At 37.9% G+C, this 23321-nt stretch overlaps 3 protein-coding genes across 4 annotated transcripts; all 3 read right to left on the bottom strand.

Moving 5' to 3' along the window:
• Window positions 1–1741: 1741 nt before the first annotated feature.
• Window positions 1742–2374, bottom strand: LOC141632647 (uncharacterized). Its single transcript, XM_074445174.1, has one exon. It carries the CDS (start codon window positions 2372–2374, stop codon window positions 1742–1744), a length of 633 nt encoding a protein of 210 aa, XP_074301275.1.
• A 633-nt stretch (window positions 2375–3007) lies between these two features.
• LOC141633303 (uncharacterized) lies at window positions 3008–12717 on the bottom strand. Of its 2 annotated transcripts, XR_012538079.1 has the most exons (7): window positions 12452–12717; window positions 12067–12365; window positions 11797–11979; window positions 11589–11697; window positions 11433–11508; window positions 3409–3507; window positions 3008–3276 (listed from the first exon to the last, which is right to left on the bottom strand). XR_012538079.1 is itself a non-coding variant. In XM_074445794.1 (5 exons), exons 1-5 carry the CDS (start codon window positions 12674–12676, stop codon window positions 3184–3186), a joined length of 792 nt encoding a protein of 263 aa, XP_074301895.1. In that variant the 5' UTR covers window positions 12677–12717; the 3' UTR covers window positions 3008–3183. The 2 variants fall into 2 exon arrangements, 1 of the variants encoding a protein (XP_074301895.1); XM_074445794.1 differs by lacking the exons at window positions 11589–11697; window positions 11797–11979.
• Window positions 12718–12751: 34 nt separating this feature from the next.
• LOC141632648 (uncharacterized) lies at window positions 12752–22388 on the bottom strand. The gene is made up of 6 exons (XM_074445175.1): window positions 22311–22388; window positions 15453–15659; window positions 14449–14541; window positions 14190–14315; window positions 13196–13387; window positions 12752–13081 (listed from the first exon to the last, which is right to left on the bottom strand). The coding sequence occupies exons 3-6, from the start codon at window positions 14518–14520 to the stop codon at window positions 12752–12754; spliced, it is 720 nt and encodes a 239-aa protein (XP_074301276.1). The 5' UTR covers window positions 14521–14541; window positions 15453–15659; window positions 22311–22388.
• Between the last annotated feature and the right edge of the window lie 933 nt (window positions 22389–23321).

Genomic DNA, 23321 nt, shown 5'->3' on the forward strand with positions numbered 1-23321 from the left:
GTCGGGTTGGCAGGTGTGGCGGGTTGGCAGGGGTGGTGTGGTCGGGAATGTTGTCGGGGCAGCAGGAGGAAGGAGTGTGGGGAATGGTGGTCGTGGGTGGTGTCGGGGTGGTGGGCTCGGGATCTGTCGGCGCGACATGAGGCGGGAGCAAGGACGAAGGGAGTTATGAGTGATTAGGGAGGAGGATTAGTGGGCTGTCGGCGCGGCTATGGTGGTGGAAATGGCGGTTGGTGGGTGTCGGAGTGAGGGGGAGATGATGGTTTTTTTTTTTTGTTAAGATGGGTCTGATGATTGGGGTGTAGGTTTTTTTTGGTTTATTTATTGAGAGAGAATGAGAAATGAAAGTGAATGAGAAATGAGAAATGAGAAATGAGAAATGAAAGTGAATAAGGGAGTGGGTTGGGAGATTAGAATGGGAAAGAGTTATACAGATTAGGAAGAGTTATACAAGGATTAGGGAGGGAGATTATGGAGGTTCATTTGTGACCCTTGAATGAGATGAAATCTCATCCCTCCATCCCCTTCATCCAAAGGCCCTTATAAGGACTTAGGGACTCATATGATATGAGGGCCTTACTAGAACCCTTCTATATAACTATATTCTTCCCTATTTCCCAAAATGAATTATTCTGATTTTCTTCCTTTTTCTATTTTCGGTAACTTTTACTCTTATTTTATTCATTCCTCTCTCCTATCATCAAGCCCCACCTACTCCTATTTTATTTCTTACTTTAATGTTTGTGGCCTACAATTCATTATTTAACTTCTAATTATTCATCTTTTTCTCCTATCACCAAACCCCACATATGTCTTTTATCAATATAATACTCACACCCTTAATCCTTGCGCCCACATTAAAGGGGAAGAAAATAGCGGATTGGAGGGAGTATTTTTTAATTTAATTGAGAATACCAGAATTATGGTTTTGATTAGGTTTATTATATACTAGTTGGAATGCCCGTGTGATGTACGAGACCCCTGTTAGGGTTATCTATAATAATATATACATAGGTTGACAAAAAAAATAGTATAACTAAGTTGAACCATTAATGATTCAAAATATATTGTGGTTGGTGTTTTGTTAGTCAATACTAAATAATCAGTCGTGTAGTATGTAGCAAGCGTTTTTTCGATACAGGCGCACTAATTTTTAATTAATATAAAACGTTAGTATCGTAATCATGGTGAAGCTCATTAGAAATAAAGAAGATACGACCATTATAATAGTCATTATATTATATTGGTGAAAAGGTTATATCCCTTACTAACAGGATTTATCTTGTCTAATTCGGTAAATTATTGAAAAACCTCTCTGTAAACAATATTTCTCGTGTGCCCCTTGTATATTTGTTCTCTATCGTCAATATAAAACTTTAACCCCTCGGGTGAAGTTGTTCTTGACGCCGCCACGTAAAGTTGTCCGTGACTGAAAACCGATTTCGGCAAATAAACTCCGACATGGTTTAGTGACTGTCCCTGACTCTTGTTGATGGTCATGGCGCAACATGGTCTTAACGGATATTGTCTTCTCTTTAGCACGAAAGGGATCTTTATATCTGATGATGTCATCACTATTCTCGGAATCATTACCTTTTGGCCTACTTTTGAGCCTGTTATTATCTTTCCTTCGACAATGAATTTTTCAAGGCGACTGATAATAAGGCGGGTTCCATTACATAACCCTTTTACGAGACTAATGTTTCTTAGCAACATAACCGGCATGCCTACTTTGAGCTTTAACTCATGATGTGGTAGGCCTTGCAAGACAAGGTTGTTTAAATACTCGGTCGGGTACGATGTGAAGTGATCCTCGCTCGCATTCGGTAGATGAAGAACAAATCTCGTCACAACTCCTGTATGTTACTTCATCCCTCGGAAGAAGTCCAGCCATGTAATTATTTATATAGTCTGCCGTCTCGTTTAAGGGTGTAAGTATGGCTCTTTCCCTGAGGTAGTCTTCGTCATGATGCTTGAAGGCAAAGTTCGGGTACATGTCACTAACCACTGTCTCGAGGCTTAGCTCTCCTAGGCTTCCTATAAATTGATCTGGTATCTTAATCCATGTCGCCTCTTCCTCGTTATCCTCTGCCTTTGCCTCGAGATGGCCTCTACCCATAGCTAATAGCCACTCGTTAAATAACCTATATCGTTGCTGTTTTTGCCCGTCTCCTTCCCCCTCTAATACTCGCATGCTTTTTTTTAGGGTGTAAATTTTGCACTCATTCCATAGAAATGACCTACTGATTGAGGTTTGCACAATGTCCTTTCGTAATCCCTTATGGATTATTGGAAGGACCTGACGGAAATCGCCCCCAAGGAGGACAACCTTCCCTCCAAAAATCTTCCACTCCGCTTCTGGGTTCTGAAATGCCATTATATCCCTAATAGTTCGGTCTAATGCTTCAAATGCGAATCTGTTGTCCATAGGAGCCTCGTCTCATATACACTACTACAATTTTGCTCAAAGAGAACGGTTAAACACCGTTCTTTAAGCCACTTTGAACCGTCCTGTGGCCAAGCGTTCTCTTTTATGTAAGAGAACGGTTGGTACGAAGTCAACCCGTTCTCTTTGTAATAACAACCAGAACGGTTGCATTACTTAACCGTTCTCTTTGTTATAACAACTAGAACGGTGGAATTACTTAACCGTGCTCATTGATTTATCAAGGAGAACGGTTTTTGGTTGAGAACCGTTGTCTTTGATAAATGTTAAATTTGGCGCCTATTTTCAAAGAGAACAGGTTTAACATGTAACCGTTCTCGTTGTTTCTGATATTTGAATTTCGCGCCTTTATTTTATATTTTCAAATAGAATAGGTTTAACATGTAACCGGTCTCTTTGATTCTGATATTTTTTTTTTAATATTTACGATTTTTTCGTATCCCTACACGATTGAATCGGATAGCGCATATAAATTATACCTGCAATTCATATACTCAAGCAAGTTTTACGCAACAAGAACTGGAATGAACATTCAAATTTAATTTGAATTCACAAGACAAATCCTTGTAAAATTATACCAACTCTTATCATGTCTTTAAGAGCCTAAAGGCTACAAATATCGAAAATAAGTACAAAACATAAATAAAAATCCTTAATTCCTCATCACTTAGTTGCCTAAAGTGCAAAAATAATTAAACGCCAAGAAGAAGCTACCAGCATGGTCTTCATCCAACATTACTTTAGGGTTTGAAATTGAGTGTGAATTCAGCCCAAATATTTCGCACATCGTCAATTTGCTCAACCGTATATGATGGTGGGGCGGTTAACATGAACTACATACATAAGACACCAAAAATTTAAGTTAATACACTATATACGACATGTAAAATAAAATAATTACTATGATGAAAATGAGAAATACAAAGAGATGAAAAATGATTGAAATGACAAGGAAAAGAACATACATTTGGGGTGATATTAACATATCTTGCTTTGATAAGGTCCAACATATATCGGCAAACATAATATCCGCATAATACGCTCCCAACCGGCTGCCGAGGACACTAAAATAAAAACCCATAATGAGATTTGCAAAATGAGTAATTACTGTAGATACCCTATTCATTATGCCCCACAATGGTACAATTATCATTCTAGTCATCTTATTAGCTTAGCCACAAAAGCATTTACCAACACAATTAGCATTCACAACATGATTTACATACCTTTGAAGCAATAGTATTAGTGTAATACTCCGTATTTATAAGTCTTTAGGTACTCTATCGAGTAGCTCTTACTCTGTCGAGTATGGGCAAGTTGCGGAATAAAATAGTTTCTGACCTGTTGGGTACTCGATCGAGTAGCTGGGGCACTCGATCGAGTAGGGGGGTACTCGATCGAGTGCCTTGGGTACTCGATCGAGTGTCCGGTTTTACGGGGGAGTTTTCTCGGGTTTTGTTAATTACGCGATTAAGGTATTTAAACATATTCGTCATTGTTTTAAATCACTTTTTACAAAACCTAAAACCTGTTTAAGAGAGAAAGCAACTAGTTCTTCTTCCTAATCGCGTTCTTGACAATTCCCGGAGTTCAGACGGTCGGTTCGTATCGTAGTTCGTGTCGTTGGATTCCTTGCGTCGAGGGTAAGCTTTTAATATAATTTCTATAATGTTTTGTTAAGATTGATGAAACCCTAATTTAGGAATTGGGGGTTTTTATGAGTAGTATTTGAATGGTAGCATCTATGTGTTGTATGATAGGAGGAGAATTCGTAGAGGAGCCGTTTTGATACAAAATTTGTAGATACCGTCTGCGTGTTGTGCTTTCCAGGTAGGATTTCCTACTCAGTATTAGTCCCATAATGGGATATTGGTGATGTGCTGTAGTTAGTTGTTTGATATGATGATTGTGATTGTGATTGTGATTGTGTTTGTTGATGGTTCTCGAGATGCGTTCTCGGTGAAAGTGGGGTCACTTGCGGGAGTGATCTCACGCCCTAGTTCGCCCTTCGTGGAACCCGCCACGAAAGGGGATGTGCACATTAATGGACAGGGTTATCGCTCGTATGATGAGCGGGGCTTAGGTGGGAACGGAGCAGTGCGGTCCCCCACGGCGGTCCGTGGACATTCGAGTTGAGATGATGGGAATTGGTTGGTGGTGTGTGTGTGTGTGTGTGACAGTTCAGCTGTCTGTTTATCTTATTGTTGATGTATATTGAGTTGTGTGATTAGTACTGACCCCGTTTAAATGTTTTAAAAACTGTGGTGATCCATTCGGGGGTGGTGAGCAGTTGCTTAGCGGTATATCTTGGATACGCGTGGGATCTAGCCTGGGATGGAGTCATCACATATCAGAGTCTTAGTCTTCCGCTGTGTTTGTTAGGACAGTTCCTTTCAGTTGGTTTATAGTTTGAGAACAGTTGTATTTTGCTTACAGTTGGTTTTGTAATGTAATCACTTAAACTTATTTAATAAAGTATGTTTCTTCATTGTCTTATGATTATCATGCCTCGGGTAACCGAGATGGTGGCATCCTTATACCCGAGTGGTCCTGGTAAGGCACTTGGAGTATGGGGTGTTACAAATGGTATCTGAGAGACGATCCTGAAACCTGTAACCAATGAACTTAATGAACATAGGGAGTCAATTAAAATGAACCCGGGGTAAAGGTTGTAGGAGCTAATGCAAAGACTTGGGAGACGTCCTAAAGTCGCGAACTCGCCCTACAATTTTGAACCGGTCACCATGGGATAAGTGTCGGGATCGTTATGTGCATATTGTGTGCTGTGTGTATCTATGTAGTAGTATGTTGCATGAATTGATGATGATGACGTGAATTATATGTTGGTGGATTGTAAAGCATGAAAGTATAATGATTGATACATGTAATTTGGCATGTTATAGTTATGTAAGGGAAAAGTGTTTTGTCTATATATATATATAAAGCGATGTGTAAGTCTACATGTTGTTGTTGTCGTCTTGAGTAAAAGTACGTAAGGTTGGGAGTGTGAATTGAACATGTCTTTGAGTGAATATGTTGAACGAATATGGTGGATAAATATGTGGTATGATGGATGAATTAGTGGAAAAGATGAATCATCGTGGTAGTAACATGTGAATAGGGGACTTGATGTCATGTATTTGTGATTTTGTTTACGAAAAGTGATAGAATAAAAACATGTGGGTAAGTCATAATTGGCAAGTTAGATAAGTTATGTGCATGATGAATGTTGTTGTTTGGCTTTTGAAAATAGTAACATATGATTATGAATACTGGTTTTATGAGTTTTGGACTGGTTTTGCTTGCTTGGTTGTTGTTTAAGTTGTTTGGAAGTAAAATCAAGTAGTTGTGTTTTTCGATTATAAAGAGGTTGTCTTTAAACTGTTATAACTTGAGATTCATAAATGATTTTGATGTGATTCCAATTGGAGGTGATAGCTTGTCCTTTTACGATTCTAACGATAGGTCACACGCCCAAAACGACCAAGAAATGAGTGAGTTATGACTGTTTTACGAAAATTGGACAGTGCTGAGAATTGGGGTACTCGATCGAGTAAGGGGGCACTCGATCGAGTACGTTAGTTACTCGATCGAGTAGCCCTGGTGATTTGTTTTACGTGCTTCTGATCTTGACCTACTCGATCGAGTAAGTCCCTTACTCGATCGAGTGGCCTGTACTCGATCTAGTGACCCTTGTTTTGGGTCATATGCTTATCTTTTGACTTCGTTGCATACTATGTTTAATTCAAAGTTATTATTTTGCTTCTTTATGCATTGTTTTACGTGTATGTTGGTCTTGACGCGTAAGTTACCCAATCTTGTAGTGTAGTGAGTGACACCTGTGGTGAGTATGAGTTCGGTGGGAGGACATGAGTTATACGTGGTTGTAATAGATAGTGGAAAAAGAAAAGGAAGATTGTTATGGCTTAATTGAGACATAGAGCATGTTTTCTGAGATGAAATGAGATGAGTGATATGAGTGTGTGTTGAGTAACGTAAAAGTAAGTGAATGTGGGCAATGGATGATGTGAGTCTAAGGAACGTGAGAACGAAAGGATTGAGAGTAAGGATATGGATAGTGACAACTTGAGATGTGTAAAGAATTATGGAGGGAGGTAGTTAAGAGCCGTGTGGGTTAAGAATATACATAATGAAAGTTCGTTTTAAAGGGGTTGAGAAGAGTGGTATATAGTGAACTTTGTGGAGTCATGTCGCGGGGGGAGATTTGGCTTTTTAAGAGAGGAAACTACTGTGTGATTTCCTTGGGCAATTAATGGTACAAAAGGAATTCTGATTTCTAGAGAGGTACAAAGGAGATGCAATTGTTAGAACAGTGAACGTTGATTTTATGGATAAACTAGAGGCAAGGGTGATTAATGGCATAATAAAATAATATTTATGGTAAGAAAGAGTGAGATGATATCGATATGAAATAATGGGATTTGAGTTTTGGAGCAATGAAAAGGTAATCGGAGCACTAAAGAGTTAGATAGAAGTAATAAGGAGCTGAGCTATTAATGGTATTTTTGAGTATAACGAGAAAAGAAGGATAAAAGTAAGTTGAGAAAAAGTTCACCGGAGTTATGTGACATAAAGTAAGGAATCGTCGAGATGTATGATACTATCAAGGGTAAGTAAGTTAGTAGTTATACGAAGTTTCGGACAACATGATTAATCATGAGTTTCGAGGAATTAAGGGAGTACGAAGTTGGTGGAGTATTTGCACGATACGAGATTTTGGTGGAGAATTAGATGATGATACAATTAAGGATAGTATTGGGAAGAATGTTGAGGTAATTTTGTTAATGGATTGGATGTTCGTTATTTGGGATGTCAACCAAAGATAGGAAACAAATCGTGATGTTTAGAGATGAGTGTAAGAGGTTTGATGCCCGGACAGCGGTAGTGTTATGGTTTGTGACTAGTGGTTAAGGGTAATGGTATATTAGAAAGGTAACAATTCTAAAGAGGTTGATTTTGCGAGACCAGTTGATAAGTACGATTATGAAAGAGTATAAGATGTGGTTATATGAGGCGGTTGTTAGTAGTTGAGTATTAATGGTGTGGCTACATTTGGCAGAGGGTGATGGATATGCGAAAGGGAGAATATGTTATGAGGTGTATACGAGTTAAGCTCGGGCGACTGGTAACCTATGTTGAGTGGTAACTTACGTGATCAGGATTGACTAGTTGGTTGTGATTACGGATCTATGATATGTGTAAATGTTTGTGTGAGGTTCTGACCTCACAAGAAGTGGTATGGTGTGATAATTATAAAGTTGTTTTATGAATGTTCTGTAATATATATATGTTGGACACGGTAATTTAATTGAATGATATACAAAACGGTAATAATTTGATTAATTGACATGGCTAGTTATAATTTTATGTGTATTAATAACATATGTGTATTCCGTGAAATGGTAGAGATGATGCTCATGAGATGCTTATCTGTGTATCCATATAATATGTTGCGTGGTGACTTAATAAAGTAGATTTGAGTAAGTTTTTCTTGTCGAGAAGTTATCTTTGAGTCGGTGTTTATGGGATTGTGTGTGTTGTGATGTCTATCGATGTGGTTGTGGTGCCTCAGGTGGTGATCCGGGCACGATATTTAGTGTTGTGATGCGGGTATTTTCGCACTACGGTGTGCCTGTTGGTGGCGGTGTTGTGATGCCGTCACCGGTTGTGGTGGAGTCGGCGGGATGATTATGATACGAGTTTTCGAAAGTGCATACCATTATACATAGATTGTTGTTTTGTTTCTTTGTTGTTCTTTGTGAGTTTTGGTTGAACATATAGACAGTTGTCTTGCTTATTGAGGTTTTCTTTACCAGGTTAAGTTAAGAATGAGGTAGAGTATGATATGCAATAGAGTTGAATATGTTTTCGTTGTTGTCATGGTATAGTGATGTTCTATTGATGGGATACGGTTGTGAGAGGTTGTTACAGTAATTTTGATCTTGTTCTAGATAAGGCTTTAGTAGACATGGTAATGGAAAATGATTCGTGGAACATGTGTTGTAATGATCAAGGCGGGGAGTTCATAATCTTTTGTTGGGACAGTGAGTGTAGGGTGTTGGGGGAATTAGTGTCATATTAAGTTATGTATGAGTTTTGCGGTAATGAAGGAAAGAACTTGAGGGTCTGGAATGAGTGCACGTAACAAGTGTGGATCGTGAGTTATGCTTTTGATGACGGGAGTTTCATATAGTTTATATAGAGAGGTATGTCATGTTGCGGTAATGTGGAAAAGTTGAAGTTTTGGGTTAAGATAAAGATTTTGAGGTATAGGTTAGGTGGTGTGACGAGTGAATTGAAGTATGAGAATTGTTTAAGTAAGAGAGCCTTGGATACATGCATGGCGAGTGTTTAGAGTATAGGTGATTATCTATGACATGTGATGATGATGAGAATAATGAGAAGATATAACTAAGGATATAGTATTAGTAGGTTACGAGGACGTAACATTTATCTTAAGAGGAGTAGGATGCGATAAAAGAGATTTTGATGGTTGTTCATATGGTAGTATATTTGGAAGTAGAATGTGGGTGTAGCATAAGATATTGATTTGTATATGTTGTGGTTGATAGTGTTAAAAGGTCACGGACGTGCTTGTAGTAGTTTGATGTTAGGAATGCGAGAATACCTCGGTAGTGTTGACAGTTGGATGATGAGATTATGAGCGTGAGTAAACTTCGAGGACGAAGTTCCTTTTAAGGGTGGTAGAATGTAACATTCCGTTTGATGTCTATGAGTGTCTTGATTTTGGATTTGATAGTGGATGATATTATGGAGCTAGCAGCGTTAGAGGACGGTAGTTGGTTATGTATGGAGTTAGTGTCGTGAGAGATATACATGTGGTGGATACGATATCGTGAGTCATGTTAGGGAAGTAAACATAGTTGGTGGAGTGGGTGTTAAAAGTTCATGTTTTCTGTTTGATCGAGTTCTTGAGTTCTTAGTTATGTTGTTGTGTCTTGGTCGAGTTAGTATGGTTGTTTTTATGTATGGGTTGAACTTCGGGACGAAGTTCTTTTTAAGGAGGGAAGACTGTAATACTCCGTATTTATAAGTCTTTAGGTACTCTATCGAGTAGCCCTTACTCTGTCGAGTATGGGCAAGTTGCGGAATAAAATAGTTTCTGACCTGTTGGGTACTCGATCGAGTAGCTGGGGCACTCGATCGAGTAGGGGGGTACTCGATCGAGTGCCTTGGGTACTCGATCGAGTGTCCGGTTTTACGGGGGAGTTTTCTCGGGTTTTGTTAATTACGCGATTAAGGTATTTAAACATATTCGTCATTGTTTTAAATCACTTTTTACAAAACCTAAAACCTGTTTAAGAGAGAAAGCAACTAGTTCTTCTTCCTAATCGCGTTCTTGACAATTCCGGAGTTCGACGGTCGGTTCGTATCGTAGTTCGTGTCGTTGGATTCCTTGCGTCGAGGGTAAGCTTTTAATATAATTTCTATAATGTTTTGTTAAGATTGATGAAACCCTAATTTAGGAATTGGGGTTTTTATGAGTAGTATTTGAATGGTAGCATCTATGTGTTGTATGATAGGAGGAGAATTCGTAGAGGAGCCGTTTTGATACAAAGAGATACCGTCTGCGTGTTGTGCTTTCCAGGTAGGATTTCCTACTCGTTATTAGTCCCATAATGGGATATTGGTGATGTCTTTGTAGTTAGTTGTTTGATATGATGATTGTGATTGTGATTGTGATTGTGGTTGTGTTTGTTGATGGTTCTCGAGATGCGTTCTCGGTTGAGTGGGGTCACTTGCGGGAGTGATCTCACGCCCTAGTTTCGCCCTTCGTGGAACCCGCCACGAAAGGGGATGTGCACATTAATGGACGGGGTTATCGCTCGTATGATGAGCGGGGCTTAGGTGGGAACGGCACCTGCGGTCCCCCACTGGCGTAATGGGTCTAGTGGACAACAATCGATTGAGATGATGGGAATTGGTTGGTGGTGTGTGTGTGTGTGTGACATTCAATTGTCTGTTTATCTTATTGTTGATGTATATTGAGTTGTGTGATTAGTCTTGACCCGTTTAAATGTTTTAAAAACTCTGTGGTGATCCATTCGGGGTGGTGAGCGATTCTTGCGGTATATCTTGGATACGCGTGGGATCTAGCTGGGGATGGAGTCATCACATATCAGAGTCTTAGTCTTCCGCTGTGTTTGTTAGGACAGTTCCTTTCAGTTGGTTTATAGTTTGAGAACAGTTGTATTTTGCTTACAGTTGGTTTTGTAATGTAATCACTTAAACTTATTTAATAAAGTATGTTTCTTCATTGTCTTATGATTATCATGCCTCGGGTAACCGAGATGGTGGCATCCTTATACCTGAGTGGTCCTGGTAAGGCACTTGGAGTATGGGGGTGTTACAATTAGTACTACATGTAAGCAATGATGTCCATAGTCAATACGAACAAAGGTATGCGTAGATAAATCTAACTAGCTACTGATGTTTATCAAAACGAAAAAGTGAAAAGCACAAGTATCTATTTTTGGTCTTCTCAGTAGGTATAAGCCAATTTTCAACACCCTTATATGTAACCATTACTTGCATATTCACAGGACCACAAGTTGGTATGCCCCGATCAATATGTATCACCAATCGAAGTTGGAAGAATGGATGACCGGAATGATCCTACAGACAAAGGTCTAATGTCAGGTCTGATGGGGTATGGAGCAGGACGATACAATCATCATGGTGCGTACCCTCCTCCATATGGGTACCCGCCTTCTCATCATCATCACAATCATTCACATCAGTCATATCCACCTTCAGAGTACCCACCACCAGGTGGTTATCCCCCTGGTTATCCCCTTGCAGCTTATCCTCCCCTGGACCGTACCCTCCTCATTCCGGTTATTATCCTTCCTCCTCCCATCATTCAGGTACAACAACATTAAGCCCTAAGACTAAGGTTGACTCTATAAAGCTATAAAAATATTAACAATATAAAAGTTCGATATACCTTAATAATTTTCCAAGTAAGCGGTTTCGCCTCGAACCCGGCAAGTGGATCGATAGAGTTTCTTTTCTCGAACGCTCTACATTTCAATTAACTAAAATAAGCCGTTACTTCAAACATAAATCAATGCACTAATAACAAGTATAATACACGATTTACCTAGTAACAGTTTCCACGAAAAACTGTCGAGGCTCCATATATCCAAATAGGATCACACCAATACACAGTACTATCAGATGGACTAATCGCACCCAACATCCAATGATCACTACGATTAAAACAAGGGAACCATGATAATATCTTCAAGTAATTAGCCACGAATAAATAAATAGAAGCAAGGTTGAAAAAAGGGAAAGTTTATGTATACCCTTCGTGATAAGGTGCAAATATAAGTTTTCGACCCCTGCCACACTCCCTACAAGTCATAGCTCTAGCAATATAATCCGAACGATACTCTTCACTTACGGCTGCAAATTTAGACAACGTCTCGGGGAACAAGAATCCATATAAAACAGTAGACTTCAAAGTATCAGTAAGATCACTCAAATACCTACAACAATTTCAACTAAACTTGTTCATATAGTTCATAAGAACAATGGAACTTACTTTAATGTTATAAAATGTTAAATATTCTTACCTCATAAAAATAGAAATGTGAGAGACACCTATCTCGCCTTCGTCACAGCAATGAATAAGCTCCTCATAAGAAATCAAAGCAGTGTATTGATCAAGGTGTAATATGTGGTCATCAACAGGAACATTAATAAGTGCTCCGCTCGTCTTCAATATACGAGCCTCGAGAAGTGAAGAATTCATCAGCGGGGTTCTCAACTTTTGCTTAAACTCACTACTAACTTCTACACCCAGAAAAGTCGGGACCAAAGGTTGTGGAAACCGTTGAGTCTTCTTCTTCTTCTTCTTCATTACGATCTCCATCTTTTTTAATTTTTCTCCAAAAAGTTAACATTCATAATAACTAAGTATAACATAATACACTTAATTTTTAGAAAATATAAAATTACCTTACTAGGACTATGAATATGATTCTCAGGCCACTGAACATATGAGTCCTTCGCGTCAATCAATACTACCAAGTCTTCTCTAACTGGCACAGGCAACTTAGCATTTTCCGATCCAGAATGTACTTTCTTAACTTGTACTTTCTTATAACCATCTAGTAGTGAAGTGCCATGAACACTTATGAATTCCAATTTACTTTCCATGTACATCAAGCCTGATGCCACCATCTTATTTGGATTTCCGGGTAATGATAATTCACAGTCTCTCCAACCCTTAAAATTTAGTAAAATCAGAATTTGAAACTAATTCTCGCACATATAAACAGAAATTTTGTGCAAATCAAAGTGATAAATCAAAAGATATACATGTTGCCCACTAGGAGGCTCTTCACGCAGCGGTATTTTTTCTTGGGGTGGTTTCGAGTGTGTCTCTTGACCGGATTGCTCCTCGCTCTCTTGTATTGAGATACCATGAGAACCATCCGTAGATGCACCAGCATTCGATCCTTGAGTACTCATAGACATTCCCTTCATGAAACATTCTAATACTTCTTGACTTGGCTTCTCACCACTTTGCCAAAAATGCACCATCATCTTTTGCATATCTGACACTTGTGTTTGCAAAGTGTTTATCTGCATGTCGTAAAAATAAACTCTCAAATCAAGTTTAATGTAAAATAATCTACAAACAATAAATATATTTAGACCTTTTAACAAGTTCTTTGCATTATATACATAATAAATTACCGTCTGTTTGAGACGCTCTACTTCTGTCGTCGGTCTTTTGGGAGCCTTTCCAAAATACTCGGTTATGCATATGCCATCAGGAACTCCTCGTACACGGCCACCATGTTCAGGTTTGCCGAGTGCCTTAGCAAGTATACCTTCTCGTCCTTTAGGTACAAATGTACCTGCCTCCACCTCCTTTTCTAGTTCTTTCTACACCCATTCATAATATTATATAAATACATATTTCTCTAAATTCCTAGAAATAAATAATGATTCATATATTGTCAAGTATTATGGAGGTATGTTTGCTGGAATAGACTCAATGTTCCTGGGATGATCCGTCTATGTAGTGTTGTATCTTTGACGACAGACTATTCTTATACCTCTAGTGTGCAAGTACTGGGATTTCACCAACTCATTCAATAGCAATTAGGACGGAGAACTGATTATTAGGACAAAGTTCAGTAACAGGAATCAATGCTGGTCAACGAATCAGATCCCTCATTTCTCATGTCCGTATCACTAATTCTATCATCCCAACTTTTCCGACTTATTCTGACTCCCGTCCAGACTCCAGACATGTTAAACTAAGGTGACCATAATCACTACTTTGTATACTGCAAACATAGGCAACCAAGTAAACAAGCTCAACACTCAGTAGTACAACCAAATTCACATGTGAAAAGTTGAAAACTCTGCAGGTCTTTTGTTTCAACTTTCAATATACAGGAAATTTTTGTCCTGCTTGTGACTTCTTGCTAGAAGCCATAGTCAAACTGATTTGTACAACACTATACTCTGTCCAATTAAATATCCCGACATGTTTCCAAGTTTCTCAGGTTCTACAGTCTTGCCTCGCCATTTAATTGTTATTCTTATACAGTTTTGCAAAGAATATAGGCTTTGGTTGTAACAATTTTGACACTGTGTACCTATTTTTTGAGATCAATATACCTTACCTTACATCAAAAAAAAAAAAAATAATGATTCATATAAAAATTGAAGAACTTACAATTTTCAAAGTGACTTCCTTATCATATTCGGTCAGATTTCCATTATTAGGCGTCTGACCCTTTAGCCAAGTTAAGTGTCGGTCAACTTTCTCCAATATGTGTCCTTTAGCGGCAAAGTCTTTCTTCTATAAAAAAAAATTATGATTATTACTGTGATGAAAAAAAAAAATTATGATTATTTTAGACTTTTATGTCAACAAGGAAACTGACAAGTCTTGTTAAGACTCTAAATCAGACTCGACTTATCCAAGTACTTACGACTTTAATTGTAATCCCACGGTAACCTGCTCGAGAGCCATAGAACCTTGTCTTCTTCATAGAAGCATTCATCTTGTTTTTTGCACTTATTTCCTGACATTTTACAAAAGTATAGTTATATATATTGTAGAAAGGTCTTACGAGTTAACATTTCACCAAAAAAAAAAGGATTAATTAATGTGAATAATCGGTACAATTAGATTTATCTTCAACACTGGTACAATTAGATTTATCTTCATCTACTCGGTAACATTTCTCTGTCTTGGCAGCTGTTATTATCAGTCTTTTAGTACTAATACTGGTTGATAAATTGTACCAGTGCTGAAGATGAATATCTTCATAACAACAATATATATGAAACTAGGATGAGAGGCCCAACAATTCAGAAGCCAGGTTTCTGGTACTATCAGATTGTTTAACAAACTTGAATTCTCCCTTCAAGTGAATTGTTGTTCAGATAGGTCCATGTCTTGGATGGAGGTGTGTGATTTGATCCATTCAGGAATCCGACCACCTATTCTACAAGAACCTAAGAGAAGTGTAAGCACTCGAAATGGGGGCCTCCAACTAGTGCTGAATTTCAAGCTTAGCAGATTGTCACTTAATACCAAAGTCTCCAAATGGGGGCCTATCAATGTACTCATAATTTAAAACACCCAGACAAAGAATAGAAAATGAACTAAACAGAACAAATGATTACTGCTCTGAAATCCAGCAATAGTAGCTGATACAGCATAACACAAGTCACTTTGACATTTCAAGGACTGCTGTACATGCAAGGACTTGAAATTTATTTGAATAAGTCATCACGACAAAGAGATCCCCATCAATGTAGAAGGGATATCGGAGGAGTACTATCAGTTTAAGAACCAAAAAACCCGACCAAAATACACTCAAATGACTATAAACACCAGCTAAATGCCATTTCCTAACAATGTACTCATAATTTAAACACAACACAAATGCCATTCATCTGGTATTTTGCACTAATAAGTGAATATTACCTTAAATGCAGCAGTAGTGTGGGACGTCACAAACACACGCCATTCATCTGGTGTTATATGGTCATACAATTCTGGTGGTATCCTCTTTATTGCTCCCGTCTCGTCGTATAGCCACTCACGGACTAAGGTGCATTTCCACTTTCTCCATAAACTCCCGGCCTTCTGAAGACACCATTCATAACGGTCTTCGATGACGGTGAAAGCGCCCTATACACATCAAACTCACAAAAGAAGTTGGTTGGTTGGTTAATTGGGTGTCTCTTGGAACAATGAAGTATACACATCAGCCTTTCCGAGTAAGGTTCTGAGCTCATCCAGCTTATCTTGATTGGCATTTGGAGGATGGATAGATCCATTACAAAATGTCCTACTACTAGTAGTACCATTATTATTATTCATATTATTTGTCTTATTAAATCAAACGATCAAATTCCCACAAATTACAAATTATATATAGTGGCCAGGTACTAAAAAACAATGGTAAATGTTTGAGAAATAAGAAAGGGGTGGCAACACAAAATGTTGATAGGTGGATAATCGTAGCTACCTAATTAACAGACAGACAAAAATAAATAAAGAAAGAAAGAAATAGAAGAAGACGTGTAAAATGTTATCAGAAATAGTACTATAGGAAGAATGTAAGTATGTCTTTGTTTAGTCCGTCAAAGTTAGTTCATCTAACAACATATACTTGTACTAAATAAAGTATAGCTAGATAATGTAAGGGAGGGAGGGATTAATATAATAGGAGACAGCAGTAGTAATAAGTGAAAGGATACAGCATGGAATTATAGGTGGGAAAAGCAAGCAAGCAAGCAAGAAGAAGAAGAAGATGCAGAAGAAGATATACTCGTTTATATGATATGATATGATACGATAGATGTATCAACCAACCAACTACTACCAATTCACAAAGAAGAAGCAATTAACGAAAAAAAAAGAGGCGACTTGCACCAACAATGAAGTATGTATTTTTTTGCCTCACCGTGATACTATCCAAAATTTCTTCCCTCGTGACATCATCAACATCGTCCCACGGTTCTACTGTGCAACTAACATGCCTCCGAGCAGTAACGCCAATCCAGCTACTAAACTTCCCAGCGTATATTCCTGTAGGCAATCTGTCTTCTTTATCCGACTCCAATTCAATTGGTTTTTTCTCTTTCACAGCTCTTGACACTAAGTCCAACACTGTTTGACCTCTCTCCTTACACCTTCTCTTCCTCTTGTTGCCTGTCTCACCATCATCGTTATTTTTATTCTTCTTAGCTCGTTGACGCCTTTGTGGACCCATTAATAAACTCGCATTCGAAATTAGCAATTCATCAAATTCAGTAAATGTATTAAAATAAATAGACCGTGTTAAGTTTGACAACGTACATAGTATTTATAAAGCAGTTTTACATATAAGCATAAACCAATATTTAAAACCATAAATTACTCATGTGTCAACACCACGAAGGCGTTTTTTCGAAGGGGTATCGGTAGTAATCCATATTCCTTCATTGTGATCATCGCGGGTATATAAACTCGAAGTGTTGAGAGTGTCCGAATCATCTAAATTGGATACATTACGATCAAAACCCTCAAATACAACATCTTCATCAAAACTATCCACATCTCGCCTACTCCTTACGGATAAAACAACTGACCAGTTTTTATCCAATGGATCGGTCACATAAAACACCTGCTTTGCTTGAGTAGCTAAAATGAAAGGATCATCCTTATGTCCAAATTTATCAAGATTCACCAAAGTAAATCCTAATTCATCCTTACGAACAGCAGTTTTACTTTGAGACCATTTGCACCAAAATACAGGTATTTCGAAATCTGTGTAATCTAACACCCAAATCTCTTCAATAACTCCGTAATAATGCATCTTACTTAAAACTGGATTCTTATCTTTTGAACTAGAAAAGTGCATTGCTTCAGCTTCTAGACACACTCCACTATTTTGCATCGTACTCTTGTCATCTTGCTCACGAGTGTAAAAGGTGCACCCATTAATGGCATAACCACTATAAGAAGATGCATATGTATTTGGTCCGAAGCAAAGTCTTCTCAATCGGGAAGAAATACAATCAGGATATTTTTTCAGGTCTTGTATCACTCGACCCTTGAACCAAACTCTAAATGTCTTGTTATGCTCACTTGTGATCCACATCTCGGTTTTATTTCGATGATTCTTCCTTAAGAAAACCATGTGTTCCTCAATGTAAGGTTGTACCTCATCCTCGTTATGAAGGACATATGTGTGTCTTTGTATGGAATTTATCAATTGCCATATTTTGACGGACATGACCCCTAAGACCTTTGCCCATCATCCAGTCACTATGTCGATTTTTAGGAATGCCAAGTAACTCAGAATTTGATAAGTGTGTATAACAATAAGAAAGAGCTTCATCAATGATAGCACGCTCAGCGATGCATCCTTCAGGACGATATCTATTAGACGTATAATCCTTATATACTTTCATCAATCTTTCAAAAGGATATTGATACCTTAAGTAAACAGGTCCAAGATACTTGATCTCTCTAACCAAGTGTACAGTCAAATGAACCATGATTGTAAAAAATGAAGGAGAAAAATAAATTTCGAATTGACAAAGAGAAGTGACAATTAGATTTTGCAAAGCATCTAACTCTCCAGGATCAATAACTTTGTTACATATGGCATTAAATAAAAAACAGAACCTGGTTATGGCATATCGAGCCTTTTTAGGTAAAATAGAACGAATGGCCACGGCTAGTAACTGTTGCATCAAAGCATGACAATCGTGAGACTTCAGACCACTAAGCCTAAGATCCCGCATTGACACTAGGCTACTAATATTCGAAGAATATCCCTCTGGAACTTTAACACCATGCAAACACTTACAAAACTCTATTTTCTCCTTTTTGGAGAGTGTATGGGCAGCAGGAGGCAAATAAGTCCGTAGTCCATCCTCTTGCGGGGCTAACTCGGGTCGAATTTTCATATCCATCATATCCTTCCTAGCCGCCGCGTTGTCTTTTGACTTATTTGGGACATTCAAAAGAGTGTTGATAATATTGTCACAAACATTCTTTTCAATATGCATAATATCCAAACAATGTCTTATGGACAGTTCCCACCAATATGGGAGTCGCTCAAAAAGAGGTGACATTTTCTTGTATCCACGAGTTGCTAATTTAGAACCCTTTTTCCCATATGTAATTTTAATATCTTTCACCCTTTGATATACATCTTCACCGCTTAACATCTTAGGACATGGACGATGATAAGGTTTTCCATTGAACGGTTTTTGTTGCCTACGATATGAATGATCTTCATCCAAAAATTTACGGTATCCTAAGAAAGCTTGCTTTCTAGAAAACTTCAAATAACAAGAATCAACATCTTCCCTACACAAGGGGCATGCCTCTTTTCCATGCACAGTATGTCCACACAGATTACCGTATGCAGGAAAATCAGATATAGTGCATAATAACATAGCTTTCAAATTGAAAACACTATTTTGGTAGGCATCAAATACTTATATCCCTTCATCCCACAATGTTCTCAAATCATCAAGAAGAGGCGCCAAGTAAACATCTATATCATTACCCGGTTCTTTAGGACCGGAAATCAATAAGGACAACATCAAATATTTTCTTTTCATGCACACATATGGAGGTAAATTGTAAATAGCTAAAAGTACAGGCCAAGTGCTGTGTTGACTACTTAAATTCCCATAAGGATTCATCCCGTCAGTAGAGAGTGCAAGTCGAAGATTTCTGGGTTCTTTCCCGAATTCGGGATACTTGGCATCAATGTGTTTCCACTCTAAACCATCAGACGGGTGTCTCAATTTGCCATCATTAGCTTTTGCAGATTTATGCCATGTCAACAACTTTGCATCTTCCTTATTTGCAAAGAGTCGTCGCAACCTAGGGATTATTGGAAAATACCACAAAACTTTTGCTGGGATCCCCTCCTTCTTTTTATATCGCCATTCATTACAAACTGGACAATGAGTCAAACTCTCATATTCCTTGCGATATAATATACAATCATTAGGACATGCATGAATCTTCACATATTTCATACCAATTCCTCTAAGTATCTTTTTTGCCGCGTATGTACGATTAGGAAGAACATTATCCTCCGGAAGCATGTCCTTCAATAATTCGAGCAGGTTGGTAAAACTTTTATCACTCCACCCATTTTTTGCTTTCAAATTATACAGCTTAACAACAGCTGACAATTTTGTATAATTCTTACAATTCTTATAGAGAGGCATTTCAGAGTCTTTTAACTTCTCTAATACAATGCTTGTGATGTCATCTAAATTAGTAACATTGGGATCTTCATCTTCACATATTATGTCATCTTTATCATCGAGATCTAGTTCAGGGTTATCTTCTTCTACATTGTCTTCACTTATCCTATCTTTCAATATTGTTTCTAACTCATCATCGTCATACTCGTCAGCAGAATACATATCACAAGAATTTGTATCCCAATCCGAATCATCCACTAAGCCGACACCTTTTTCCATAGGAAGAGTTCCCCCCTCAATCTCAATCTCTCCTAACTGAACACCAACATCTTCTTCCATTCTCTGTACCACTCTAGACTCCCCGTGAAACCTCCAACGCCTATACTTTGGATTAAAATTATTCTTTTCCAAATGTATTTTAACTTCCGAGAAACTCATATATTTAATATTCAAACACATATCACAAGGACATGGCATATTAGACGTGTCTTTAACATTCTTTCTAACGAATTCATAAAATTCAGATAAGTCGGCATCATATGTAGGATCACCTCTTTTCCCATCTATCATCCACGTACGATCCATATTGATCTATATAGTAGAAGAATGTAAAAAAATATTACAAGGAAATTAACCATACAATAAGGGATAATAATACAATCTGAAAGCATTTCCAAATAAATAAATAAATAAAACTTAAACCGCAGTCTTAGAAGGGTTTGGCTCAAGTTCAGTAAAACTCAAATTAGCTTAAACAAAACTCAAATTAGCTTAAACATCAAATAAAACTCAAATTAGCTTAAACATCAAATTGGTAGGCTCACGGGTTTGGCTCAAGTTCAGTCAAAACGATGGCAAGTGTAGTAAGGTTTGACTCAAATTAGCTTAAAATAAGTATTTCTAAACCAAGAGACAAGAGTGCAAAAGATGTATTCTATGGAATCTTGGAATGATTGTTTGTCACATAGTAACAAATTTGACACGGTTGAAAAAACTTGTTTTTCTATAAAGGGACAGAATATATTCACATGTCACACAATAGGAAAAAAAAATAAGAAGTGAAATAAATAAAATTCAGTTTCATGCCAGATTCGCAAATATAACCAAATTTGCTTAATTTTGATGTTAGCAGAGAAGGAAAAGAAAAGAAAACATGCCCCTTTTTTCATTTATGTCCGTTAAATACTTCTTAGGCGTTGAATACTGACTGTTGGTACTGTTATCTTGTTTGATCAATCATCATTCTCAAAGCGTGAAAAATTCAAGCAAGAACTCTATGACAAGCAGAGACTGAATTCGGCAAAAATAGGAAAGACTTTGATGCTGAAAGAGAGAAGCAAACAGAGGAGTATGAAAAGACTCAAGGGCAGGGTAGTCGTAAAGCGCCTGAAGAACCCAGGTATGTCAATTACTTGTGCTTCTATATGAAGGAAAATAAGATTGAAAGTATTTCACAGAAGAATGTTCTCTTTCATTAGTTCCTAATGATTTTTTTGCATGTACAGCTACACTAAAGGCCTGATTGTAGCATTTAAACTAAAGAGCAAGTCTTCTGGAGGGGACTCCAAGCAGAATGGGGCACAAGAGCAAGTCAGTGAGATGGAGGCATCCAAGACATATGGTGAAACGGCGACAAATGCAGCAGACCAGGAATCAGAAAACCCAAAAGATGATTCTGAGGGAATCAAGGAAATAGCTAGTGATGAAAGTATTCCTAACAAGGAAGTGAAGGAGGGTGAGGATAGTGAGAAGTCTTCTGAAAGTGCTGAGAAAAAGGATGTAGAAAAGGTTGTTGAAGCAACTCCTCCCAGAAAATTGGAAAATTGGAAAACCTACATGTCAAATTACTCAAATATGACGCATGATATGGCGAGGCTGTATCACCAGTTTCATGTTCCTCTTCAATAATCCACCAGGAACTTCAATGCAGTGATTGGTCGCAACGCCCCCTCACAGAGAAGCAAAAATATATCTTTGCAGAGATGCTCACTGTCTGCTCGAGTTATTTACTATCTTTGAACTCAACATAGATAAAGAAGGTCTGTCGTTCTCGTATTTGTTAAGCTGTCTGGAATTATTTTGATTCTTAAGGGTTTTTCGCCCCTTTAATCTTTTCATGCATACATCTTCAAATTTATGTATAGTCGTGAATTGGTGATTGCCTGGCTTAAGAAATGGTCAGAGGAAATGTGTTTGAAGTTCGCATTAGAGTCGTGCAATATGTAATCACAAATATGTTGGTCATTAGTCACTTCTTACTCTGAATACACGTGAGCTGTGGACTTAACCATACAATTATTAACTTGTTATACCAAAGTTTGCTCTGTCTACATTGTGAATATATACACTCCTTGCTGCATCCTCTACATTTTCCAACTTTTTCATCTGTATATATCTTAACTGTCACTTGTGTGATAAAAGGTCGAATATTTAGAAAGGCCAAAATGCGAAACTCTAAAGCCGCAATTTATTCTTATTATTTCAATAAAATCAATCAAGGGCTGCTTCAATAATACATAAAATCAATCACGGTTGCTTCAATAAAACCTAAAATCAATCACGGCTTGCCACAATTATGTAGAAGTACAATATAAAGTGAAGTTAATTAGGGTCTTACCAGCAGAACGATCGCCAACGATGAAGGGCGTGTACAACCAGGTGGTGGACGGAGTAGAAGCGACCAGCGACAACCAAGGGTAACCAAATGACAATCAAGGGTAACCAAATGACAATCAAACTGTGCTAGGGCAAAACCAACGATAGCTAGGGCAAAAGTGATGATTGTGTAGCGTTTGAATGAGATAGAACTGTAAACGGTAGTCCAGCGTAGTCTAATTAGGGATTGGAAAGAGAACGGGTGGTGATTGGGACCGTTCTCTTTGATTGTCGCTGGTTATCTAAAAGAACGGTTATATTAATTAACCGGTCTATTTGTTAAATTAAGAGAACGGTTATATTAATTAACCGGTCTATTTGTTAAATTAAGACGGTTAGTCAACTCGAACCGTTCTCTTTGTTAATCTAAAAGCACGGTCAAAATAACCAACCGTTCTCTAATGAAATTCTATATGCGCGCCAACCTAAAAATTAGAAAGAGATCGGTTCTGCTATCAACCGTTCTTTAAGTGGCGTTCTTAAGGCCTTAAATTGTAGTAGTGTATAATGATGCCATTCGGATGAGTTCCGCGAGCTGGCTCTTCAGTGAAATGTTATATGTTGAGTTCTCAAATAAGTCGATAAATATTTCAAATCTACCGTGAGCAGTCCTTCCTCCAGGCAAAAGCAGCGCTGTAATACCTGAGATTTGATGGTGTCAAACACGCGTTTTAAACATTATATTTTAGTGGCACCCTGTTTTACATGCCTACTGTTTTATTTTATTATAGGTGGTTGATAATCCCATTACAAATCGGTTATGTTACAGCCTTCGATATGTACAATTGATTTGAAAGGTAGAGCAGCAGTGATTGTTTGAAAAGAGAGAGTAGTAGAGATACCTGATGACGCTACGTTTAATATTATCTTGTTATCTGTGCGTAGCCTTGCTGAGACTGTACTATTGTAGACACCTCAAAATGTCTACCTAGCCTTACGGGTACCCGATGATGAGGCTCAAATTTAATGACTA

Source organism: Silene latifolia, chromosome Y (genome assembly GCF_048544455.1).
Source record: "Silene latifolia isolate original U9 population chromosome Y, ASM4854445v1, whole genome shotgun sequence".
Taxonomy (NCBI): domain Eukaryota; kingdom Viridiplantae; phylum Streptophyta; class Magnoliopsida; order Caryophyllales; family Caryophyllaceae; genus Silene; species Silene latifolia.